This window comes from Egretta garzetta, unplaced genomic scaffold (assembly GCF_000687185.1).
Source record: "Egretta garzetta isolate BGI_Z169 unplaced genomic scaffold, ASM68718v1 scaffold25, whole genome shotgun sequence".
NCBI classification, from domain to species: domain Eukaryota; kingdom Metazoa; phylum Chordata; class Aves; order Pelecaniformes; family Ardeidae; genus Egretta; species Egretta garzetta.
In genome coordinates, this window is record NW_009259800.1 from 1,109,003 (window position 1) to 1,131,632 (window position 22,630).

A 22,630-nucleotide genomic window follows, 5' to 3' on the forward strand; every position below is an offset into this window, starting at 1 on the left:
CTGTGTGAAGCTCTCCAAGGGAAATGCAGCATGAAGCGCGCTGCAAAAACTCAGGCTGAGAATCCCTGACGCGGTGCAGGGGGTCGGGCTTTGAGTGGCCCCTAAAATCATTAAGGCTCCCTGGGAAATGCCACGTAAGGCTTCTTTGGCAGGAGAAAGCTTGGCATCCTTCCCACAGCGGACGAACCTGTTTCCTTTTCCATTACCCAAAGTACTCCAGGAATACCCCAAGCCAAACCCTTTTCTAGCTGGGGCAATGTTGCTGCAGGTGCTGGAAGTGTGTCTGCTTACACCATTTGGCCCCTAGAAGCACCACAGGACTGAGGTCCCCTGCTTATCCTCTGCCTCGAGATGGTATCAAACTCCTTAATTGTGCCTCCTTCCCCCCCTCAACCCCTTCCAGTTTTATTAATATAGTTTCCTCCTCCTCTGTTTTCTTACTCCCTTTCTTCATTAAAAAACCCCTCTGATATTTCCGCGCTTCATCGTAACATCACACACATTTCTAAATATGAAAGCAGCTCGGCACCCTGTGCGCAGAGGCTGGGGGTGCTCTGGGAGAGGAGAGGCAGGCACGTTTCTTCGGAGGCTCTCGCTAAAGGCTGCTGGTACCTGGTGCAGCTTCAGCCACCGCCCGGTCCAGCCGGCTCCCGGGAGGTCCCGTGCAGAGCAGCGAGGGAGGAGATGAAAGGCTCCGGCTCAGCAGTGCAGCTTCACACCGAGGCCAGGAGTATAACAACTCCAGTGCAATGTCCAGAGGATTATTTTGATCCCCCAAAAGGGGATTTCTTCTAATGGCAGCCAGGAATAGAAAGCGTAGCAGGTGCTGCTGGAAAGCAGGACGCCTGTAACTCACAGCTCCCATCTCACGCACTTTGCTTTCTGCTGCTGCCGTGCGCCCGGCGCTCATTGCCCTGGCGAAGGTGGGTTGCAGTGTGGTTCAGTAATGTCCAGTCTGTTCCTCCAGGCAAGTACTTCTGGAGACTGACTCGCAATAAGCACTTGGTCTCCCTCCAGCCGGCTCAGATCCACCGTTTCTGGCGGGGCTTGCCGCTCAACCTGGACAGCCTGGACGCCGTCTACGAGAGAACCAGCGACCACAAGATCGTCTTCTTCAAAGGTGAGAGTGAATGCAGTGCTGGAGGCAGCACGCGTGTCTCCCTCTGCCTAGATCCCGGTGCCGAGGTACCTTGGCAGAGTTTTGACCTCTCCTGCAGGCAGGAGACACCAGCGTCAGCCGCTGAGCATCTCCCAGGGCAGGTCCGAGATCTGTTGTCCGTGAGCAAGGCCAGGAGAAACCAGCTTGTAGGGAGGGCAGGCAAGCAGTAGCAGTCATGTTCCCCAGAAAATGAGGGAAATGTCATTGAAGAAAACCTTCAGCCAAACCAAACTGACATCTTCACTTTTCAAGAACAGAATAAAAGCAGGAACTACCCATGGACACACTTTACAGGTCTTGTGTTCCTTCTTCAGCCTTTTCTCTTGTTAGTATTTGTTGCTGAGAAGCGAAGAAGGTGCAGAGGGGACAAAAATGAAAACCCAAAGAGCTTGGGTTTGATAATTACATTCCTCTATATTTTTTTTTTTTAAATGGGTGTTATAACCTTTTTTAAAAAAACAAACAAACAAACAAAACCTCACAGGTTTCTTTCAGAAGAACTGGAGGAAAGAAGTTAGCTCGTGGTTCCTACACAAATGTCCAAGTCCCCTGCGAGCCGTCCCTCCATGCTGGTTAGGCATTTACCCATGTGCTGAATGTCACCCAAGCCCCCAGCAGGCACCAGCTCTTTCTGAATGGTCACGCACCTGAAGCGCTGAAGGCATCCCAACCCTCCATGCTCCCTGGCGTTTTGTCTCCCGACTGTTCTGCTCCGAGCACAGTGTAATTATCAGTTTCAGAAGTGCTGAACCCAGCACTGCTGAAAGCAATGACCTGGTTTCAGTTCCTCCAGCGAGGAACTTTCCGCTCTGCCTTCCTACTCATCCGGAGGGAACGGGGCTGACTGGAGCACAGCAGCCCTCGCGCTGGGCACCAGACCCTCCCAGTCCGCTCCGCAGACCGCAGCAGTGCTCGCTCCCTTCCTTCCCTTCTCTCCCTGCTGGGGATGGACAGACCTCCGGCAGCTCAGGTCCAGGGGCTCCTCCTGGCTAAATTTGGCTCCTAAGGCCAAAATGACAGCTCTGCCACAGCCTTGCCCCTGCAAGGCACAGCGCTCCATGGCCACGCGTGATGTGTGTGTTAGTCCTGCCTAGCTCCTAAGATTAAACTCAGGATTTTCTTTCCAGCTATAAAATACTGCTTCATTCTCTCCCTCCAGTGCTGTTTCATTGATCTCTGGACAGAAACCAAAGCACACAAATTACCCCGGCCTCTAAGGTCCTGCTGCTGATACGTGGCCATGTGTTTAAGTGCCTCTGCAGATTTTCTAGAAAATTGAGAGAGGAAAAAGCCTGATCTTTAAAATAGGTTGTGTGATGCCCAAAAGGACAGGGCAGGTTCACAAAGAGACACTGTATAAACAGAAAGGCTGCCCAGGTGGTTGGAGTATCACATAGGAATTGACAGATCTACATTGGTTTTCTTGTTCTGAGTCCTCATATGACTGTGGCCTGGTCATATTTTCCTATGAAAAAAACCCACCCTTATTGATATTTCTGTCCCAGGGTAGGGCCAGAGCAGGGTGGTGGTGGTGTCTCTGTAGAGAGCACTTGCAGAGCAGTGAGCTGCCCAGGTGGGATTTGTCCAGCCCCTGTGCATCCTCCTTACATCCCTTAAAATTCACAGGACCTTCAGCCCAGCCAGCTCTAAAAAGTGCGGCGATTTCTCTTCCGAAGTGGGACTACGCTTTGGTTCCCAGGAGTCAAATAGCAGGCAGAAAGTGCTCGACCTGCCCACAGCAGCTGTGTGTAACTTTCTGTTCCTTGCAGTTGGATAGCAGGAAGAAATCAAAGGGACAGAAACCCCAATGCCACCACCAAATACATAAGTGCCAACCGAACTAATGCTGTCGGCGTGCTCGTGTCCCAGGACCGTCACGCCTGCAGCAGCGCAGGAGGGAAGCTGGGTTATGCTCCATGGGGAGCCTGGCACAAAAAAGGCAACTATTCAAAGACCGAGGTTCCCCACTGGGCTGCCGCCTTCCCGTCCCCGTCCTTCAGTGCCAAGAGAGAGCTCAGCCCTGAGGACTGTCACAGCGACAGATAATGAAACATCGGCTTGTCTGCGGGGGAATTCTGGGTTCGGCCGTGAAACAAATGTGATTTTGCTCTGTGCTTCTTTCCTTTCTACAGGGGACAGGTACTGGGTCTTCAAAGACAATAACGTGGAGGAAGGATACCCACGGCCGATCTCGGACTTTGGTCTGCCGCCGGGAGGAATCGACGCCGCTTTCTCCTGGGCCCACAATGACAAGACTTATTTCTTTAAGGACAATCTCTACTGGCGCTACGATGACCACGAGCGGAGAATGGATCCCGGGTACCCTTCAGAGACCAACCCGTGGAAGGGAATACCGAGCCCTTTAGATGATGCCATGAGGTGGTCAGATGGTGAGTCCATATGCTGGTTCAAAAAAACACAAGAGAAAAAAAAAAAATCAGTGCTTCATTTGCACTTGAGCTATGGCCCCTTCTACTGTGCCTGCTGACATAAACTGCTCAGCCCCAGATGGGATGACGCTTTCTGGTGTCTGAAAGCTGAAGAGGGAGGTGGGCTTCCAGCCAGAGCTCCCCGCGCCACCCGCCAAAAGACATTGTCATTTCAAGCAGGCAACAAAAATATCCTGGGGACCTAATAATTTGATTTTATTAAAAGAACACAGTTGATGTTGCTTTGCAGCAATTTCTATCCTAATACGTGCTGGGTTTGCTCTTCACTGAATTTGTTGTCGTTGGATTTTTAGCTAGATGTATGAGGATGTGGACAGAAAGTATTTTTAAGGAGATGTTTTTCCCAGAGTTACAACTTGTTTCCCAGGGATGAGATTTCTCAGTGGTTTCTTCTCCCTGAAAAGACCACAAAAACTTTGTCACAGGAGGTATTTAAAACCAGCCATTCGCTCACAGCAAAGCAGCGCTTCCAGGTTTTATTTACCAGCAACCTAACGGTGCAGTAGCAACCAATAAACCAGGCAGCGGGGAGGGAGGTTTCCAGAGGCTTTTCAAACTGAATCCCTGAAGCTGTTGAGAGCGACCTGCCATCCATGTGGGCAGGAGCCCTCCGCAAGCATGGGACCTGCTTAGAGGATTCACAACCTCCCAGTTCAGAGTGGCAAAAATGCACCCAAGAGCAGAAGGTTCCCAGGGCCCTGCCAGGCTCAGATTATTTATCTGAGCCCAGGGATAGCAGCACACACCCCAGGTCATTAACAGGTTGGTGAGGTCTTCTTCAGCCTTGCCATGCCCGGTACCAAGTCTGGCCACTGACAGATGTGTACGGTGTGTCCAGCTGTGCATTTATTAGGGCTTTTTGCCTGCACACCCTTGGTACCGGAGGGATGTCTGCTCTAGGACACACCATAGAAGAGGTGACATCTCACCACCCACCTCCCATCTGCCTGGTGGCTCCTGCCTGGTGTGAGAGAGCCCGGCCGGGCATAGCGTCATCTCTTAGAGCATCCCACCAGCAGCCACTGAGCTCCTGCAGTGAGAGAGGGCGCTGGCAACAGGCAGTGGTATCGCATCTGCCTCTGCTCCCCGGGGCTGGGCTGGGGTGGGAGCACTCCTCTGCTGCTCCGAGGGCTCCTGTGCCCTTTCCACCGGGAGAGCGCCCGTCGCCGCTCATCTTGCCTTTGGGTTTTGGTCTCTTTGCAGGTGCAAGTTACTTCTTCAGGGGCAAGGAGTACTGGAAAGTGCTGGACAGTGACCTGGAGGCCCAGCCTGGTTACCCCCAGTCCATCGCTAGAGACTGGCTAGTGTGCAGCGACATGCAGTCCGACTCCCCGGAAGCCGGCGGGAGCAGCAGGACCGGGGCACGCTCCAAGCCGGGGCAGCACGATGAGAGCCGCTCAGAAAACGGCTACGAGGTCTGCTCCTGCACCTCGGCCTCCCCGGCCCTCCAGGCTTGCCCTGTGCTCAGACTGGCAGCCGGGCTCGTGCTGGCGAGCGCGTGGACAGCAGCGCTGATGTCTGCAGCCCTATGACACCTCATCCCACCGACGAGGCGACGCCGTGGTGCTCCGGGGAGGGGAAGCAGACGTGACCCCGCGATGCTGTTGCAAGCAGAAAAACATTCCTAGGAACATGCCGGTGAAGGGTTTGAATTCTCCATGAGAAATGAACAGTGATTTTTGTTTTGTTTTGTTTTTTTTTTTCTTTTTAATTTTAGTTTAAAGGTCTAATAACAGATTTTGAGTTCTGCACCCCCCATCCGGTTAAAGATGAGAGCAGCCTAACGTTGAATTTAGACATGTTCCGTAGAGGTGTATTGCTCTGGATGTTTCAACACGGCAGATGAGGGAGGGGAGAGCTACTGGGGTTGGATGGGAACAGAAGAGATGCTGCTGAGGCAGATGGCAACATCCCAGCGAAAAGGCAGCAAGGCTGTGGGCGAGAGGCGGTAGTTATGTGCTGACACAACGTACACATCCCATTGGATGTACTAGGTAGAAAGAAACTTTGGCTCCACTAAGATTAACTGCAAAGGTGATCATTTTACTGTCAGACCTGCTGTGGTCACTGATGTCTCGGTAACCTGTATCAGTTTCTACGGATCAGAAACACCTTTGCCTTCCCGAAGGCAGTGCAGCTTATCTTTGTATCCGAGTCATTTGAATTGAACAATTTCTCTAATAAACCTTGGCTGCCTACACAGAGATCTCCCAGTCCTCTGCCAGACCGAGCCTGCCACCTGCAGTAAGGTGCTGACTGCGGAGGCTTGGGAGCAGCCACATGAGATGCACCCACCACCCCAGCCTGATCCATCCGCACAAACTCCTGCTCTTGGAGTTCCCATTTCAGGTTGTTTTAACATTTCGGGAGGGATGAAGATGTATCGCGCTCATCCGTGACTCTGTCATACCTGACTGCGCTGCCGAGGGTGGGCCGGGGGGAGGAGGGATGCTGCGCACGCAGCCTCGAACTTCTCTTGATGCCTCTGCCAGGAGTTGGGGGCAACAGAAGCAAGGTCAAGCGCTGCATTAGGGTGTTCCTGGTTCGATTTTTTTTTCTCACTTCTAATCCATTTTCTGTGGCATAATTTGGGCAGCTGAGAGTCCTTGACAGTGGTGAGTGAGAACCTGTGCTAGGAACTGCCGTAGAGATGTCGGGAAGGCCAGGGTCCTCCAGTCTGATGTTCTCAAGGGGTGTTAAAGGACATGGGCAGCAGCTGCAAGGAATCATAGAATCATAGAATCATAGAATGTTTTGGGTTGGAAGGGACCCCTAGAGGTCATCTAGTCCAACCCCCCCGCAGGAGCAGGGACACCGCTAACTAGATCAGGCTGCTCAGAGCCCCATCCAACCTGGCCTTGAATGTTTCCAGGGATGGGGCCACCACTACCTCTCTGGGCAACCTGTTCCAGTGTTTCACCACCCTCATTGTAAAGAACTTCTTCCTTATATCTAGTCTAAACATACCCTGGTTTAGTTTAAAACCATCACCCCTTGTCTTGTCACTGCTGGCCCTACTAAAAAGATTTTCCCCATCTTTCCTATAGGCCCCCTTTAGGTACTGAAAGGCCGTAATCAGGTCTCCCCGCAGCCTTCTCTTCTCCAGGCTGAACAAGCCCAACTCCCTCAGCCTGTCCTCATAGGAGAGGTGCTCCAGCCCCCGGATCGTTTTTGTGGCCCTCACGGTTCCTCTCTGCCCTGCTTCGGTAAAGCTCCTACAGAAACGCCTCTCGCTGCCTCTGCCAGGGCCAGCTCCTGGGGAGACCCCACAGCAGGCAGGAACCCACAGGACCCCTGGGCCAGACAGGGTGTTTGCCGTGGGACCAGGTATAACAAAAAGCCCTCCGTGGTGAAGGAGGAGAAGCACACAGTTGCCCCCTAATAGAAAAAAGAGGTCACCTTGAGTTTCCCTCTCTGCTGTTTGCATTTTTAAATAGTCCCAATCATTCACAGGGTGCAGCTATTTTCAAGATGACGTGCTACAGTGTGACTTTTACAGGGCGTGATTCAATGGAAACCCTCCCATTAAATATCCTTTAAAAAAAAGTACAAACCAAAAAAACCTCACACCTAGCAGCTCCCTGTGCCGAGTGAAGCTGCCCCTGGTGTTCTCACCGCATCTGCCTTGCTCTGCTCAAAGCAGCTCCCCATCCCACCTCTGCCCACCAGGCCAGGCAAGGGCAGGGCACTGGGAGTTGCCATCATGGGAGATGGGATTTTTCCTTTGGTTCACATCGTTTTTCTTCCTTTTCCCTCTTGAACTGAGAAGACGTGGCTTTTAGTGCTTGCTGGGGTGACACTGCGTGGATGTCAGCATGTTATAGATTCCTCCTGGACACGAGGCCAGGTAGGAGCACAGCATCTCAGGGAAGATGCCCTCTCTCTTTTTTTTTTCTTCTGTTTTTGGGTTGTTTTTTTGTTCTTCCTCCACAAAAGAAATATCCAGGAGCTGCACCTGAAGGATCAGAGGAGGCAGGGACATGACTTGCACTGCTTCCGTGGCTTCTCCAGCCCAACCAAGGAGCCTGTTGTGGTGACAAGGACCAGTGGCCCTGCAGCCATGCTGGTCACGGTGGTGCTGAGACCCATGCTATCGGGATGTCAAGTTAAATTAAGTTTATTTAACGTGAGGGGACTGTGATTTATAAATAAAGCCTGTGGGAAGGCTTTCAATACGCCGTTCTCTACTTCAGATGATGCATTTTGATGATCAGAAATGGAGCAGGAATTGGGGCTCCACTGTTGCCGGACAGCCCTCGGGGAGGATGGAGAAACGCTGTTGGCTCTGCCCAGTGTGGAGCTTGCTTGACCGATCCCCCAGCCACTGGCAAAGCCACCCTGCCGTTGCCATCGGCTCTGGATGCAGCCACAGGAGGCTCGAGCTCCCCCGGGATGAAAACAGGAGCCGGAGCGTTTCCTGCCGGGGGCACCAGGGCTGGCTGGGCTGGGGCAGTGGGAGCACAAAGACACCATTACAGCGAGCGTGCTGGTGCTCAGGGTGTTGCATCGTTCTCCCATGGGAACACAGCAATTCCACGTGGGTGAAGCAGTGTGGATCCATCGGTGAAAGGTGAAAGGGTTTTGTGCTTTACAGAAACCCTGTGCCCAGCAGGGTGGGGGGCTCCGTGGCACCCGGGGGTGCTGTGAAGGCCCCAAGGCTCCCACAGGGTGCCTCTGCAGCCACTGCTCCGAGCACAGCATATTTGGAAACCCCCAGCCAGTTCCAGCGGCGTTTGCAGATCACTCGTAGGATAGAGGCAATAGGTGCAAATCACAGCACGAACCTGCTACTTTGGTAACTTACTCGCTGGGTTTTTGCTCTAAAGCCAGGCTCGCCGCCTGTTCTGGGTCAGGGGAGGATGGGCAGTGCCTCTGAGAGGGGCTGTGGGGGGTGCACAGCCAAGGAACGGCAAACGTGTGGGTGGGCTGGGGGCTGCACTGCTGCCGGGGCCGCAGACCCCTCTCCCGGCGCACAGAGGAGGTTGGAGGCAGCAAGGCTGGGTCTGGGCGAGCAAAAAGGCGTCCCCCGTGTGCGGCAGCAGGACAGCAGCCAGCCACAGCCCCCGAGAACTCTGCCTGCAGGGGCACAGTCGTGCTTCCTAGCAGCTTAAAAATAAGAATGTAAGGTATAAGTGCGGTCTCTGTACTCCAAAACATTGTTGATGCTCTGCTGCCGGGCTCCTTGGCACCATCCCTGTGCCTGGATTCCTCTGGTCCTGCCCAGAGTCCCTGGGCTGGCTCTCCTCCACAGCCACATCCTTCGTCTTAGCTGGGAAAGTCCTCTCCACCCCCTGAAAAAATAACCCAAGCATCATATTGCTATTGCATATTGCCCAGGCTGGATACTATCCGACTATTTAAATTCTCAGAGGATTTTGTGAGGTCATTTCAGAGTCAAAATACTTCTCCTATGTAATAGGAGGGATGGGAATTTAAGGGGGGCAAGGGGGGCACCAGCCATCTGAATCCACAAGTATATAAAGCTGAAACCCTGAGTTTACGGCAGCTGTGCTTGGGGCTGGCTCCAGGGCCCCAGTCAAGGTTTTTCCTGGCTCTCACTCCCACCCATCCCCAGGCTCTGCCAGCCCTCGAGACCTTTTCTGTTTTGCCACTGTAAAGAAAAGTAGAAGGAAAAAAAAAATATTAGGGTGGGCAGGAGCAGTTTTCAAATGAGAAAGCCATGGCAATGCCTGGACTTAAAAAAATTAATAACAAGTCATCTCAGACAAGCCCTGGGAATTAACAGCCTGAGAAACACAATAAAATTGTTGAGAAGAGATTCATCTTTACTCACTGACTCAAACCATAAGGCAGGCGTGTGTGCTACAAAAGGTTCCCACCTCCTATAGCCCCTTTAGAGCTGAGGGGAAGACTCCCAGCCCTGACACCAAAAAGCTTTTCTAAAATGGGACTTTCTGATATATTAAGAGTAGCATTTCTCTCCTCAACCCCCAGTTCCAGCAGAAGATGCCCTTGCACAGCTGTGGGCCAGGAGAGCAGGTGGTGGGGATCAGCCCCACAGCTCGGGTGGAGCTGCCCTGGATGGTGCTCTGCATCAGCAGGTGGGTACGTGCTCCTGGAGCCTCCTGCCTTGCTGCAGCTCCTCGAGATGGAGCTGTCGTCTGCTTCTCGGATGGCAGACGCATACCAGAGTTGCCTCCAGCCCTGCCACCTTGTTTTTTCCATCCCCTCTGCCAGGTAAGTGCGGTGTACGAGCTGGGGCTGAGCCTGCTGCTGCTGTGCGCAGCAGAAGCAAGCCCAGGGATGTTTTGTCCAGAGGAAGGGGTCTTGTCCTGGCTCTCTATGTCCCAGCAGTTCCTGGTAAGCTCAGTGCTGTGGATCACTTACTTGCTTTTCCCCGAAATTTCTAGACAGTGGGAGCTGGCTGGCCTTGCGGGGCTGGAACAGGCTGGGGAGGGATATAGGACAGCCAAAAACAGGGAGTACATCGTTGAGTAATAGTCTATCAGAAGACCAGCCTGGGCTAAGAATAGGAGAGGGTATTAAAGCTGCATGGTATGTGGAGGATTCTGTAGGCATGTGCTAGGGCTGCAAATGGGGAAGCAGAAGGGCTGTCTCTGGATCTTCTGCCATGCAAGTGATTACTGACCTCGTGGCGCTCCCAAAGTTATTACAAGGACTGCCGGAGCAGTTCCCTGCCCTCCACCCAATTTCTGGTCCCTGGTTTAAAAAAAAACAAATCCCAAACCTCAGGGATTTATGATCCTGTCAGCAGTGAAACCCTAACTCAGCACTAGGTTGCCAGCTCCGGTGGGCTTATTTTTCAATCATAGAATCATCATAGAATCATAGAATGTTTTGGGTTGGAAGGGACCCCTAGGGGTCACGCAGCCCAACCCCCTGCAGGAGCAGGGACACCGCTAACCACATCAGGTTGCTCACAGCCCCGTCCAACCTGGCCTGGAATGTTCCCAGGGATGGGGCCTCCACCACCTCTCTGGGCAACCCATTCCAGTGTTTCACCACCCTCATTGTAAAGAATTTCTTCCTTATATCCAGTCTGAACCTACCCTGCTTCGGTTTAAAACCATCACCCCTTGTCCTGTCATAGCTGTCCCTACCAAAAAGATTTTCCCCATCTTTCCTATGGGCCCCCTTTAAGCACCGAAAGGCCACAATCGGGTCTGCCCACAGCCTTCTCTTCTCTAGGCTGAACACCCCCAACTCTCCCAGCCTGTCCTCATAGCAGAGGGGCTCCAGCCCTCGGATACTTTTTGTAGCCCTCCTCTGGCCCCGCTCCAACAGTTCCATGTCCTTCTTGTCCTGAGGGCTCCAGAGCTGGATGCAGGGCTCCAGGTGAGGTCTCACCAGAGCAGAATAGAGGAATCGTATGGAAGGATCTGGGATTCCTTTTTTTTTTTTTTTCCCCTTCCCCCAAGGGCTTTGAACTTGACTGCACACCCAAACCAGGCAAATAAAATGAGACCCAGGCCTGGCTTTTGCTGGGATGGTGGTCGGTCTGGTCTGAGCAGCTTTCAGCAGGGGCCAAGCTGCACTGACAACAGGGCCACTTCGTTGCGGTGGGTGGTCTTTGTGTGGAGATGGTCCGTTGTCATCTGCCTTAAAGTAGCACAGCCATCTCATACCCTGCAGCTCCTCCGCCCCCAGGGACTCGCCCTGCCGCTCCATGGTCACTTGGATGGCAGCTACGCGCTGCGCGCGCCAACTCCTGCGCATCAGGAAGGCGGCGGCACCATGGGATGGGTTTGCTTGTGTCTGAAGTTGCCGGGTAATGCAGTACCTGAGGCCAGTGAGGGCTTGTTGTGCCGGAGCCATGCTCCTGCCTCTGAGCAGAGCTCACGGGGAGGGGTTTCCACCTGAGCGGTGGTAATGCTTTGCCCCATTTATTTGCACTGCTGTGCTCGAACTTACCTGAAATGTCATCGTTAATGCTCAACCTGGGCTCTTAATTGCTGTAAAACAGTGAACCCTTTGCTTCTGCGTGCTCAGAAAATTGGAGCCATTATCTGCTTTAACCCTCCCTTTTTCCACTGCTGTGTTCATCCTCCCTTTTTCCTCACCTGCTGCCATGAAGTTCTGCCTCCCCATCACAGAAATACACAGATTGGGCTGGAGATGATGGTCTCCTAGGAAAAAAGGTCCTGGAGCTCTGCAGGTACCTGTGGTCAGAGAGCTCCTTGTACCTCTGTATAATGGACGACTGCCACCTGTTAGACGATAGCAGGTCGTGAGGATCATAAATACCACATTATATGTGGTGAATCTCCAATAGTCTGACCTGGGAATATGGGGCTGGGAGAGAGCAGGACTGGAGTGACCTGGGAACACTTACGGAAAGGAGATTTGCATGATGGGATTTGACAGATGTCTGTGGTGCTGCTTTAAAACATCTGCCCAGATGTGCCTGCTGGGCAGCAGCGGAGTTCCCAGGTTGCAGTAAAAATGTGTGTAAGGAAACCATGAAGAGCGGAGCAATTTGGGTCTAATTCTGGATGCTCAGCTGGCTCTTTCTCCTGAGCTAGTCCTGCACAGGGGTGAATTCTTGCTTTTCCCAGCCCTGTGTGTCAGAGGGGGGCAGATATTTGACCTCCCAGGGACAAGAGAGCATTTCTCGTGCTCAGCAAGAGGTTACACAGTGCTCCCCTGCCCAGTCTCCCTCATACCCCCCCTTTCTGTCGTGGGGGATGCGAGAGGGAGACTCTGAGCAGCGTCCTTGTCACACGAGTGCAGCGTGCAGTAGGTCTCATCCAGGAACGGGCCACGGATCCTATTCCAGCCTCATGAGAAACACAATGCCTTGTACAGACTGCCGAGTCTTCTCCTGGAAGAGAGGGGACTGACCCAGGGGGGAGCAGCTCATCGGGAATGTACTTCCTTCATTTCTGTTGGCCCTGAAAGGCTCGCGTGGTCATGTGCAACCAGGATAAACAAGTGAGATCAGCAACCTCCTGAGCAAAAGCCATGTTCAGGCGAGCAGAGCTTTGCAGGGCCCATGCTAATCCTATTCTGCAAAGCACATGCCAAACCCTTGGCACCTCTTGCGCTTATAGGAATGAAGTCATGTCCCTGCTGGCCTCCGCCTCCTCCAGGGGTGCTGATGGGCCCTACCTCTCAAAGCTCTTCTCCCTGCAAGCCTGCCAGGGGAGCGAGCCTGAGGAAGCCTGTCTCTAAATAGCTTCATTCTGGCGGCACGAGGCAGTGCAGTCTGTTATTCTTAACCTTGGGTCAAGCAAGGTAGCAGTGACGTGATGGAAGGACCTCGCTCTGCACGCTCTGTCACAGCAGCTCTGGTGTGGCTCATCCACCAACCTCTCTATCGCGAACCACGTTGAAACCTGTCCTGTTCCGTTTGTTGCTGCAAAGGGGGATAGCCCCGGTGCTTCCAGGCCTTCCCCCGGCATAAGCTGTTTCTTGTTAGCAAAGCAAACTGCTCTCTGCTGCCAAAGGCAGCCTGGTTATGTGCTGTTGTCTACCCCACCGGGAGCCAGCGTGGGCTTCCTCGCCTCCCACGTTACGGCGCACTCGGGGCTTGGGGCTTTGTGTGCTGCCCTGCCGGCCCCTGTCGTGGGCAGGACCGGGCGGCCGTAGCTGTGGAAGCTGGCACCTCTACAGACCCGGGCAAAGCCGGTCGGGGTAATGCCTCTCCTTCCACGAGTGACTGAGGATCTTAAGGGTCTTTTCCAACCTAAATGATTCCATGACCCTATAATATGAGATGTTGATCCCTTAGCAATTCCTGTCTCCTTGGGTCCCAATGGGAGGCTGCCAAGAGAAATGGGCTTGACAAACACCTGAAGGGGCTGCTTTACCAGCTCCGAAGAGGTATCCCTCTCTGCTCTTCTCCCAAAGCCTGGGAAGTGCTCTAAGGCTCTCCTGAGCCTCGCAAACACGATTCGGGTGTTTGGGGTTTAATTCAACTCTGCTTACTACTTGCTTGTCCACGTCGCTAAGGGTGAGCAAACAAACGCCAACAGACTCCACCAAAAGGCAAAGATGTGCCGCTGCCCGCCCGTCCTTGTCCCACGCAGGCGTCTGCGTACGCGCTATCTCCAGCTCCAGCTGGGTTGGGCTGGGCAGGGCAGGTGAGCCCAGGGGAGCTCCTGGGGGTGCGAGCATGTTGCAGATAGGGGAGAGAAAGTGCAGAATTTTTCTCTGCCCGGCATCAGGGCTCTAGCCTCACTTGAACCCAGCTTCTGAAGCACGTTGGCATAGACGGATGTGAAGAGTTCTGATGAACGTTAGAAATAATTCAAGCGCGTACCAGTGAATATCCATCATAGCACCAAGCTTTTGAAGGCTGATATTTTGGGTTGCGGTTTCCAGCACTGCAGAAGAAGCTGAGCTACAGTAGAAGGGTTTGTGCAGCTGCGGTGTCTGGTTGAGCCCATCTCTATGGGCAGAGTAGCAAAGACAGTGTTGCTGTTGGACTTTGGCCCTCGCTTCTTTCCTCTTGAAGCCATGAACACAGAGCAGATTTCTTTTTTTTTTTTTTTTAATGTCAGAACAAAAGCCTAAATGCAGTAGTTAGCAAACCATGCTGAATTAAGGCAGGGTGAGCAGTAGAAAAAAATACTAGAAGTTAACTCTAATCTTGCCTTTTATATTGATTGCAAGTGATGTCGCTAAGGGCTCGTGTTCTCCTCTCTGGCTTAGCAGCCCCTTGTGATGGTTGGTGAAACCCAGCACTGGGCGGCAGCCCGACGGGCAGACGGTGCCTTCGCTGGTGCTCCCGGGCGCTGCGCTCCTCCCCACGCGAGTGCACGTCGCTGGTCACGAAGCCCTGCAGCAGGTGCTTGACTCCAGGGCTTTCTTCTAAACCCTCCGCTCGGCACTCCTGCGGTCCCCTCCTTGGGCCACCAGCCAGGGAATTGGGACTATCAGCCAAGGGGCTGTTTGTTTTTCCACAGGGTCTTTACATAGTGCCAGTACTATCTGTGAAACAAGTCTGCTCCTGGCCTCTTGGTTTGTGGGTGGTGGAGGCCTCCAGTCTCCCACTCCCATGCTTTTTGAGGATGGGGGAACATCTTGCAGGAGTTCCATGGCACCAAACATTAGGTGACCACACTGTAACTACTTGCAAAGACGACCTGGTCCTACAACAGCAGTGCTGGGTATTTGGACTTGTAGCAGATGTAAAAGGGGGGGGGGGGACGACAACAGTGTGGCCACGTGGCTGGGGTCACTGAGCTTCCCAGTGGTCTTGCCCTTGCTCTGAAACAAGTGCAGGAAAATGCCTTTATTTTGAAGGATGCTGTTTGCCTGGTTAATGCTTTGCTCTGGTCAGGTGGGATGTGACCAGGCTGGAGCAGTTTTTAGGAAGGTTCAGGTTTGGACCACCTGGATTTTTTGCTCAGATCTGGAGTCTTTTGGTGATCGGTTCAGTTCTGCTCACAACCTCACAGGTGGAGGATTTGCCCCCCTGGAGTTTCTTTCCCGTGCTGCTCTTCATGGTCAACATCCATCCTTGATCTATACCCTGATAAAGCTCCAGGAACCAACTCGCCCTGCCTTGATAACACTACCTGTGCTGGTGCTCCAGCCCTGCACATGTGTGCTTAGCCTTGGGAACAGCATCTGCCTCTCCTGCATGCTGGATTTGGCTCATACCCAGCTCTGCCTCTATTGCTTCTCCCACCCTAGCGAAAACAAATGCAATCTGCTCGTGTGTACGCTGTGAGAGCCCTGCCAGGAACAAAGAGAAGTTCAAATATTTGCATTGCGTTGTTACTCTTTCCATTCGGGTGATAAATGGCAGGCTTCAGCAAAGTCCACTGGTGCTGAGTACAGGATTCCCACCACGTTGGCTCCAGCTTCACAACCTCACCAAGATGAAACACCTATAATTATCAGTTGGGTTTTAACTTGGGTGGGGTGGGAAATGACTGAGGGTGAATGAAATCTGGCCTTCAAAAAAAAAAATAGAAAAAAATCATCAGGCTTTCTCCGTGTCGGATGGGAAGTGTCTGTGTGCACTTTCACACAGAACCGTGTTTTCACCATGAACCCTGGAACTCTGTTACTGATTTCTGTCCTAGTGTCCGGGATGCAAACTGTCAGCCTGCACTCAAATGCTTCAGAGCTGACTTGCTTTGGAAAGTCCCAAGCTCAAAGCCACGTGGAGGCCTGAGTTTCTCTGGGACCGGAGCTCTTATTTCCACTTGGCTTGAGCTGATCAAGGAGCCAAAGACGTTTGCTAACAAATGAATTCATGAACTTCAGATCTCTGTTTCGTGGTGTCTGGGAAGCTGCTGTGCTTCAGCACTTGGTAAACCCAGGAACAGAACGGTGAAACAGCTCCAGGTGTGAGCCAGCTCAGAAAAGGACCTGGTTTGGTGTCACTGGGCCTGTTCAGAACATGGGGCATAAAGGAAGGAAAGGCATAATCCAGCCTCATGGGGTTTCACACGCCAAGATGCCAGATCAGTAGCAAAGCATCGCAGGGAATGCAACCATCCCATGCTCTGGCTATGGCAATATAGAAATGTTACATAGGCTAAATTCTGTCTTAACAGAGAAGGACAAGGTAAGCAGCCATCAGGGCAATGACTGAGATTTTTTTTTTTCTCTGTCATACTAAAATAGATGTTGCACAAAGTACTCGTGAGTTGAATGTCTGCAGTTCAAAAAAAAAAAAAAAAATCCCAAGGAAGCCCACGCTGCTCTATCCTGTGGGGTCTGCTTGGCTCTGTGCAGCTGGAGTTCGTGCTCCCCCTGGCTCAGTCAGGGGGATAGGCATGGTGTGCTGGTGGCACTTCGGCTGTAAAATGACCTGGGAATGTCTCTGGGTTTTTGGTAGGATATGTGAGCAGTTTTTGCCAACTCTTAAAAAAAAAAAAAAAAAGTAATCTGTGGCAAGGCTTGATCTCTAACCAGACAGCGTGTCTCGGTAGCTCAGGCTTCCATGTGCTCTTTGTGAATTCTACCTTCCCCCCATTCCCTTTGATCTCTTTCTCTGTATTACTTTGGATCTTCCATCATGCCCAGAAAGTCACAGTGCTGCCAGTCTTTCCTAGTGTCGGTCTGGACTGGATAACTACCTGTGCTTGACAAATTCTGATTGCCTTCTCGAGTTCATTTGGTGTTTTCCATTAGACCCACCGTGAGTTTTCTGGCTCAGAAACTTCTTATCAGGAATTCATTAGCCCTGAAACTTAAAGGACTGACTCTTCAGGCTTAAATACCGTCTATAATTACCTTCTCTTTGTGCTGTACTTGGGAAGTTATCTCCAGTGTTTCATTTTACACAGCAGGCAGTACACCCCTAATATCATAACATGACGTTAAATCTTCTCTACTTCAGGTAACTGAAAAGCTACCAAAAAACTCAAGAGGTTCAGGAAGATACCAGTGCTGGAGATGAAGCTTTTTCTGCCTTCCTTTTTTGTCCTGTTCATTATACACAACAGAGACAAGAAGTGCTGTTTGAGTCTGCTTCAGCTGCTGCCTGTATTTCCAAAAAGGATCCATTTTGGCAGGCTCCTTAAGCTCTCTCCTTCTTACTTAGGTCACTTCTGAGACCATGTAAGAGCTGAGGAATCTCCCAGTAGCCTCATTCTCTAAATGCTCTGCCCTGTTTTGCTTCTAGGCTCAGCCTGACGCTTGACAGTCACGCCTGCTGGGGCCGTAATAAAAGTACGTATTAAAATGTAGATATTCCAGGCAGAGAGTAGAAGGTGGGTAGACACTATATTGTCCACATTAGAAATGCTCAAATTCAATTTATTAGCACAGCCTGACCCTAACATTCACCGACTGACACCTTTGAGAAGTGGGTAGCAGAGGGCTAAACCCTTTACCGCCCTTGGGTCTGTAGCACTGGCAGTGGGTAAAGGTCAAAGCCACAAGGGTACAAGGTGATAACTTTGCTAAACACATTTCCTTTTTCAAGATAAATGAAATACGGGTTTAAAGCAAGCCCTTTTCAGAGGCTACATATGCATCATTGTCTATTTAAAAATGGTTGATTGATGACAGTCCTTGCAATCAGCACAAGGAGTACTGCTGGAACCTCCTGGAAAACACACGGACCCAGCAAACCTGTGACGGTGAGCTGCCTGATGAGCGGTATTGCACTTCAATGCAGTCAGTGGGTAAAAAGCGAAGGGGTCTTGGTTTCTTGAATAACAGAAGAAAAAAAAAAAAAGCAGGTGTTGCGTCAGTCAGCAATGTATAAGCCAGTCATTTTGTGTAGTTACAGAACAGGTTTAATGCTGGCTTTAATCATTGCACATTGTGAGCCTGGAACATCTTCATTACTTGTGTTCTTCTGAAATTTTTCATCTCCTCTCACCTGCTGGAAGTAATCAGGCAGGTATTCTGGCAGCCCCGCGGTTCTTCATTCTCACTCACAACCTCTGGCGCTCCGGTGAGGAGGCATTTGTATTGAAATAGCCGAACGTTGGCAAGGCTGTTCTGAAAAGCTAAAGCGCTGGCAAGAGCTTTGCTGAAGAAAAGCGATGAATGGCTAGCCTAAACCCAGAGTACGGTGTGCTATTCCGGACCTATCAGCAGGGCTCCTAAATAACTCGCTGCTGCGGTGCATAGCGATGCCTTTACACGGCCGATGCTCTGCTGACAGCCAGGACGTTTCCCGTGTGATGCAGACAGCGTGAGCCTCCTGTATCATCAGGGAACTGGCTAAATGGTTATAAGGAGGACACCTGATTCATTGCGTAACAACAGATCCTCTATGATTCAGATAAGAGTATACTTACATCGTTAAAATGGTATAATTTGCCCCAGGGCCTATTTGTGCGTAGTCTTTCTAATTGAATCCAACCACAAAGAATTTCTCTGATCAAATTAGGCAGGTCGGTTTGATGTGGGTGGGTCTGTTGGCAGGAGCTCTCAACCTCAACGACAGCGCTGACCTGCGGTGCCTGATGATGTTGGTGTTTTGCTTCTGGTATATATTATTTTATAAATATATATATTTAAATGGGGCGTTTTACTTGGATGTGGGGGACCCTTCCTCTGAAGCTCACTGTAAGAAAAACTAATCCTCTCATCTATAAAGACGTAATCCTCCTGGCTCTCACTCATATGCAATGAGCAGAATGAATATGCACGCGTGAGAGAAAATGAGCGTGCATCTCGCTGTGGCTGTTTCTTCCGACTCATGTACGATGGCTTGGCCTGTGTCAGGGTCACAGGGACAGCCCTCCTGTGCCTTACACAACAGACTGTACCCACACAGGTATCACCAGATATATATTTTTTTTTAATTTTTTTTTTATCATGGCCTTAATATGGTGTCCTGTGACCCCTTAAACTAATGCCACAGTGGTTACACACCTGCCAAGTTGAATCTCTTCCTAAGCACATCGGCTGCCATAGCCAGCTCCTCTGCTGGCACAAATCAATGTAATTAGAATTGTTTCATCTGGCTGAGGCTTTAGGCTCCTACAGGAGTGCGGCATTAAATTAAGAATGGTCAAGTACAGTCTTAAAACACATGACCTGAGGACTACGAAGTGCTTGGAGTTTTCCGTGAAAGATACTGTAGTAGTTAAAGGATTAAGACTGTTGACAGAAAATGCTCATTCTCACTACAAACATTGAGATCTGAAGGAAGTTATGCCAAGCAAATCCTAGTCTTATAAACTACAGGATAATGTCATAAAAAAATAAACAAGTTAACAATAACAAATAAGCAAATAGTTCCAGTGTTCCCCTCTTTCCCCTAGATGCCATTTAAACTCTATTCTTCTCCCTATTTTTTCTCTTTATTCATCATATATAGCTTCTGAAGGAGAAAACCTCTTAACCTGTAATCAGTATTGTTGGAATGATACAATATATGTTATTTAAACCAAACTGACTGTGATATTTTAAATGTAAAATGCACTGTATTGCTCCCTAGACTTAGGTCTGTATTATTATGTCTATACAAGAGAACTCAAACAAGCCATTAGGATCCCAGATATGCTAAGGTGCAGGCAGAGACTGAATGCCAAATTGAAAACAACGGGGCACTTTCTATCCCCGGCAAGTCCCACAGTGGACAAGCTTTCCACCACCGATCCCTCTGTGCTCCTCTGGAATTTATACCTGTTCAACCAGCAGCATCCCAGGCCTTTCCCTTTGAGGTTGGACTAGATGACCTCTAGGGGTCCCTTCCAGCCCAAAACATTTTATGATTCTATGATTCTTTCTACGGCCTCTGTCAGTGCAATCAATCACTGCCCCCGCAATGCTTAATGTATTGCATCCTCTCTACTCTGCAATTCTGCTCGCCCTATTTTACAGAGAGAACAGAGGCATCGAGGGATTAGAGAGGTTTGTCTATGCTATTTAGTTTACCAGCGTGATTATCTTCTTGTAGTTGCAGAGGTGCCCAGAGCTTCCCGGGAAATTCATTGCAAAGCAGGGAGCACAAATGCAGCCAGGGCTCTGGAAACGCCTATTCAGATTCCCCTTCCATGCCCTGCCCATGGGGTCAGGCAATTCGTGGTACAGGGTTAAGCAAGTATATAACATTTTGGCAGAAAGGGAGGCAGTTAACCTTGTTTACTGTATTTTATCATGTGGTTCATTCAGGCTACATTCTGGTTTCTATGTATTTGGCTGATAAGTTTTGTTTATTTGCAGTCAAATGGAAGTGAACTGCATTTAGATATAAGCTAGTATTAACAGCTTGTTGCATGCGGTCATGCTTTCTGTAACTGGACCACATTAATGTTGCTGTTCAAGCCTCGAAGCTGCAAAAAGTGTCCCATCCTAATTACCTAACCTCACCTGAGGTCCCTTGGTAATAAGTGAGTGGACAAAACTCTTCCTTACGAGTTTCTCAAGAGTCAGAAAGAGGATGTCGGTATCCTATTATACCACGTTCATTTTAAAAGGCTCCTGTCAAGCAACAACCCAATAGCTTTTCTTCCCTCTGGGTTTCTGTTAGGTCAATCCACGAGTCATGGAATATTTGACTGCAGTTTCATGAGTCATGGCAAAGCTCCGTAGCCCTCATAGTTCTGGGAGATCTTGCCATCCAGTCCTGCCAGGTCAGGTGTCTTCCCAATGCCTGGATATACACGGCGAATGCATGCTGCAGCATTTTGTAGTGTCAATAAATACAAAATCCTCTACTGGGAAACATTAGAGTTAACCTGGCCTATTAGCAGAACAGCGCTCACAGCTTGTGCCTAGCCCCGGGGACAGCATTAGCTATGGACAGAGAATTCCTAAATCAGGGTCAGCCTTTTACCCCTCGCTTTCATTCAGATGTTTGTTTTCATCAGTGTTTGTACCTCCTTGCATTTGACAAAGGGCAAATGGCAAATGCTGAGATGTGTACCTTTCTGATCTTTAATGGGACGTAACCATTACCGCATTACAGTCGCTACCAAAATCAAAGTAGTATAGGAATAATTATGAGAAATTAGGTCTTCAAAAACCTTGCCATTTACGCAGATGAGGGAAAGGAAAAGACAGCAATCTAGGGGAGTTAAGTACCTAAAAACCTCTCAGAAATACATCTCTGAGCGGTCAGGCAGGAAGTCAGCAGCTCGGTATCTTCAGTCCCAGTGAAATGCTTCAGCTAAACTGCATTTCTGGGCTATTGCTACATGAATTCATGGAGCAGAGAGCTCAGATATTCAAAAAAGAGGGAAAGAAATTAAAAAATTGGGTTAAAAATTACTCTTGTTTCACTATCTCCTTGCCCTTAGATCTTCCTCTTTGCTGCAGGGCAGTAAATACTGGGGTACAGATATGGGTGGGTCTGATATCTTAGCAGATTGGTGAGGGTTTTTTTGGTGTGGGTTTGTTTTTTTTTAATAAAATTACTTTGAATGCACTACGCACTAAAGAAACTTTTCTGATGGTCCACTGAAAACTTTTCTTCTCCGACACTTATTACTTCAGGCTTCTGTGCTGGAGAATTGTCCCTCTGGTTTCCCAGAAATGTGCAAGGATGAGGGATCGTTGCTTTGGGGGGCTGCAATGCAGGTACGGATCCCAGCGAGCAGCCGTGTTCAGACTCACTGCAGGGTGCAGCTGTGCCGGATTTTACATTTCTGCAAGGCAGCCTGTCCTTGTCCGTTGGAAAAGCTGGCTGATAACAGGTCCTGAGGAAGAAGGGTTTTTTCCCCAAGTGCTCTTTCTTTGTATCTGTAGGAATGGGACTAGGATGATAACTTCCAAGGCCTGAGTTAGGAGTAACTGCTCATCTTAGGGAGAGAAACTCAGCCTCTGCCCAAAACCAGAACACCAAGGGCAAAACACAGAAAGAGGGGGAGAGCTGAGCATGATGTAGCTTGCTTGTCTCAAGGCCGCGTTTTGACCTTGCCCGTGTTGTTCCTGCCAGATGTTTGCCCACCCTGCCCCAGAAAGGTTCCAGCAGTGACAGTGCTCTGCTGCCCAGTGCCCCCCTAAACCCATCAGCGGGGGGAGAGGTCTCCTCCGCTGCTACTGAAGCTCGTTATGCCTTGTCCTACCTCCTGCAGACATTCCTCCCTGGTACAGCTGATATTTACCTAAGTCTGTAAGCAAAGGAAACTATCCTTTCTGCCCTGGCTTTACATGGGATGGGTAAGGCCTTGGCTGGACCAGTGCCTACCTGAAAGTGTATATGCTACTGGTCAACTTGAAAACATAGATACCTTCAAGCCAGTTAAGTCATAAAGAGGAAAGTTTCATTAACAGTCCCTTCCTAAGGCAAAACTGAAAGCTTGCTGGAAGCAGTCAGCCCTCCTGAGTGAGATGCACGAAACTCCACAAAAAGCCCAGCTGCAAAAAAAAAAAAAAAAAAAAAAAAAAAAGCAGCCCAAGAATTCCATTTTTAAGCTGTTACAGGTCTTGGACTTCCCAGGTTCACAAAAGAGAGGAAGAGGTGGCTGTTTCTATAACCCTGCACACTCTGCAGCTCTTTGCCGTAAACCAGCAAGGAAAGGATGTTAAACCTGCTCTCAGATGGGCAAGTTCTGGAGGAGGAAAAACAAGGAGGCCTCTGATTCATAACAAGACAGATACAGGCTTCTCTGGGAAGTCACTCCTGGCTTCTAATATTTTAGCTCTCATAGGTGATTTTTGTCTTAAGGCT

At 50.3% G+C, this 22,630-nt stretch overlaps 2 protein-coding genes across 2 annotated transcripts in view; both read left to right on the forward strand.

Annotated features, from left to right (window-relative positions):
* The window catches only part of MMP17 (matrix metallopeptidase 17), a 59,467-nt gene extending 54,326 nt beyond the window's left edge, over window positions 1-5,141 (forward strand). Inside the window, exons 9-11 of the mRNA XM_009639867.1 lie at window positions 968-1,120; window positions 3,292-3,549; window positions 4,813-5,141. Of these exons, the coding sequence (XP_009638162.1) occupies window positions 968-1,120; window positions 3,292-3,549; window positions 4,813-5,141 (740 nt within the window). The remainder of the gene's footprint in view (window positions 1-967; window positions 1,121-3,291; window positions 3,550-4,812) is intronic.
* Window positions 5,142-5,241: 100 nt separating this feature from the next.
* Window positions 5,242-22,630, forward strand: part of ULK1 (unc-51 like autophagy activating kinase 1) — a 108,605-nt gene continuing 91,216 nt past the window's right edge. Inside the window, exons 1-2 of the mRNA XM_009639843.2 lie at window positions 5,242-5,247; window positions 20,079-20,089. Of these exons, the coding sequence (XP_009638138.2) occupies window positions 5,242-5,247; window positions 20,079-20,089 (17 nt within the window). The remainder of the gene's footprint in view (window positions 5,248-20,078; window positions 20,090-22,630) is intronic.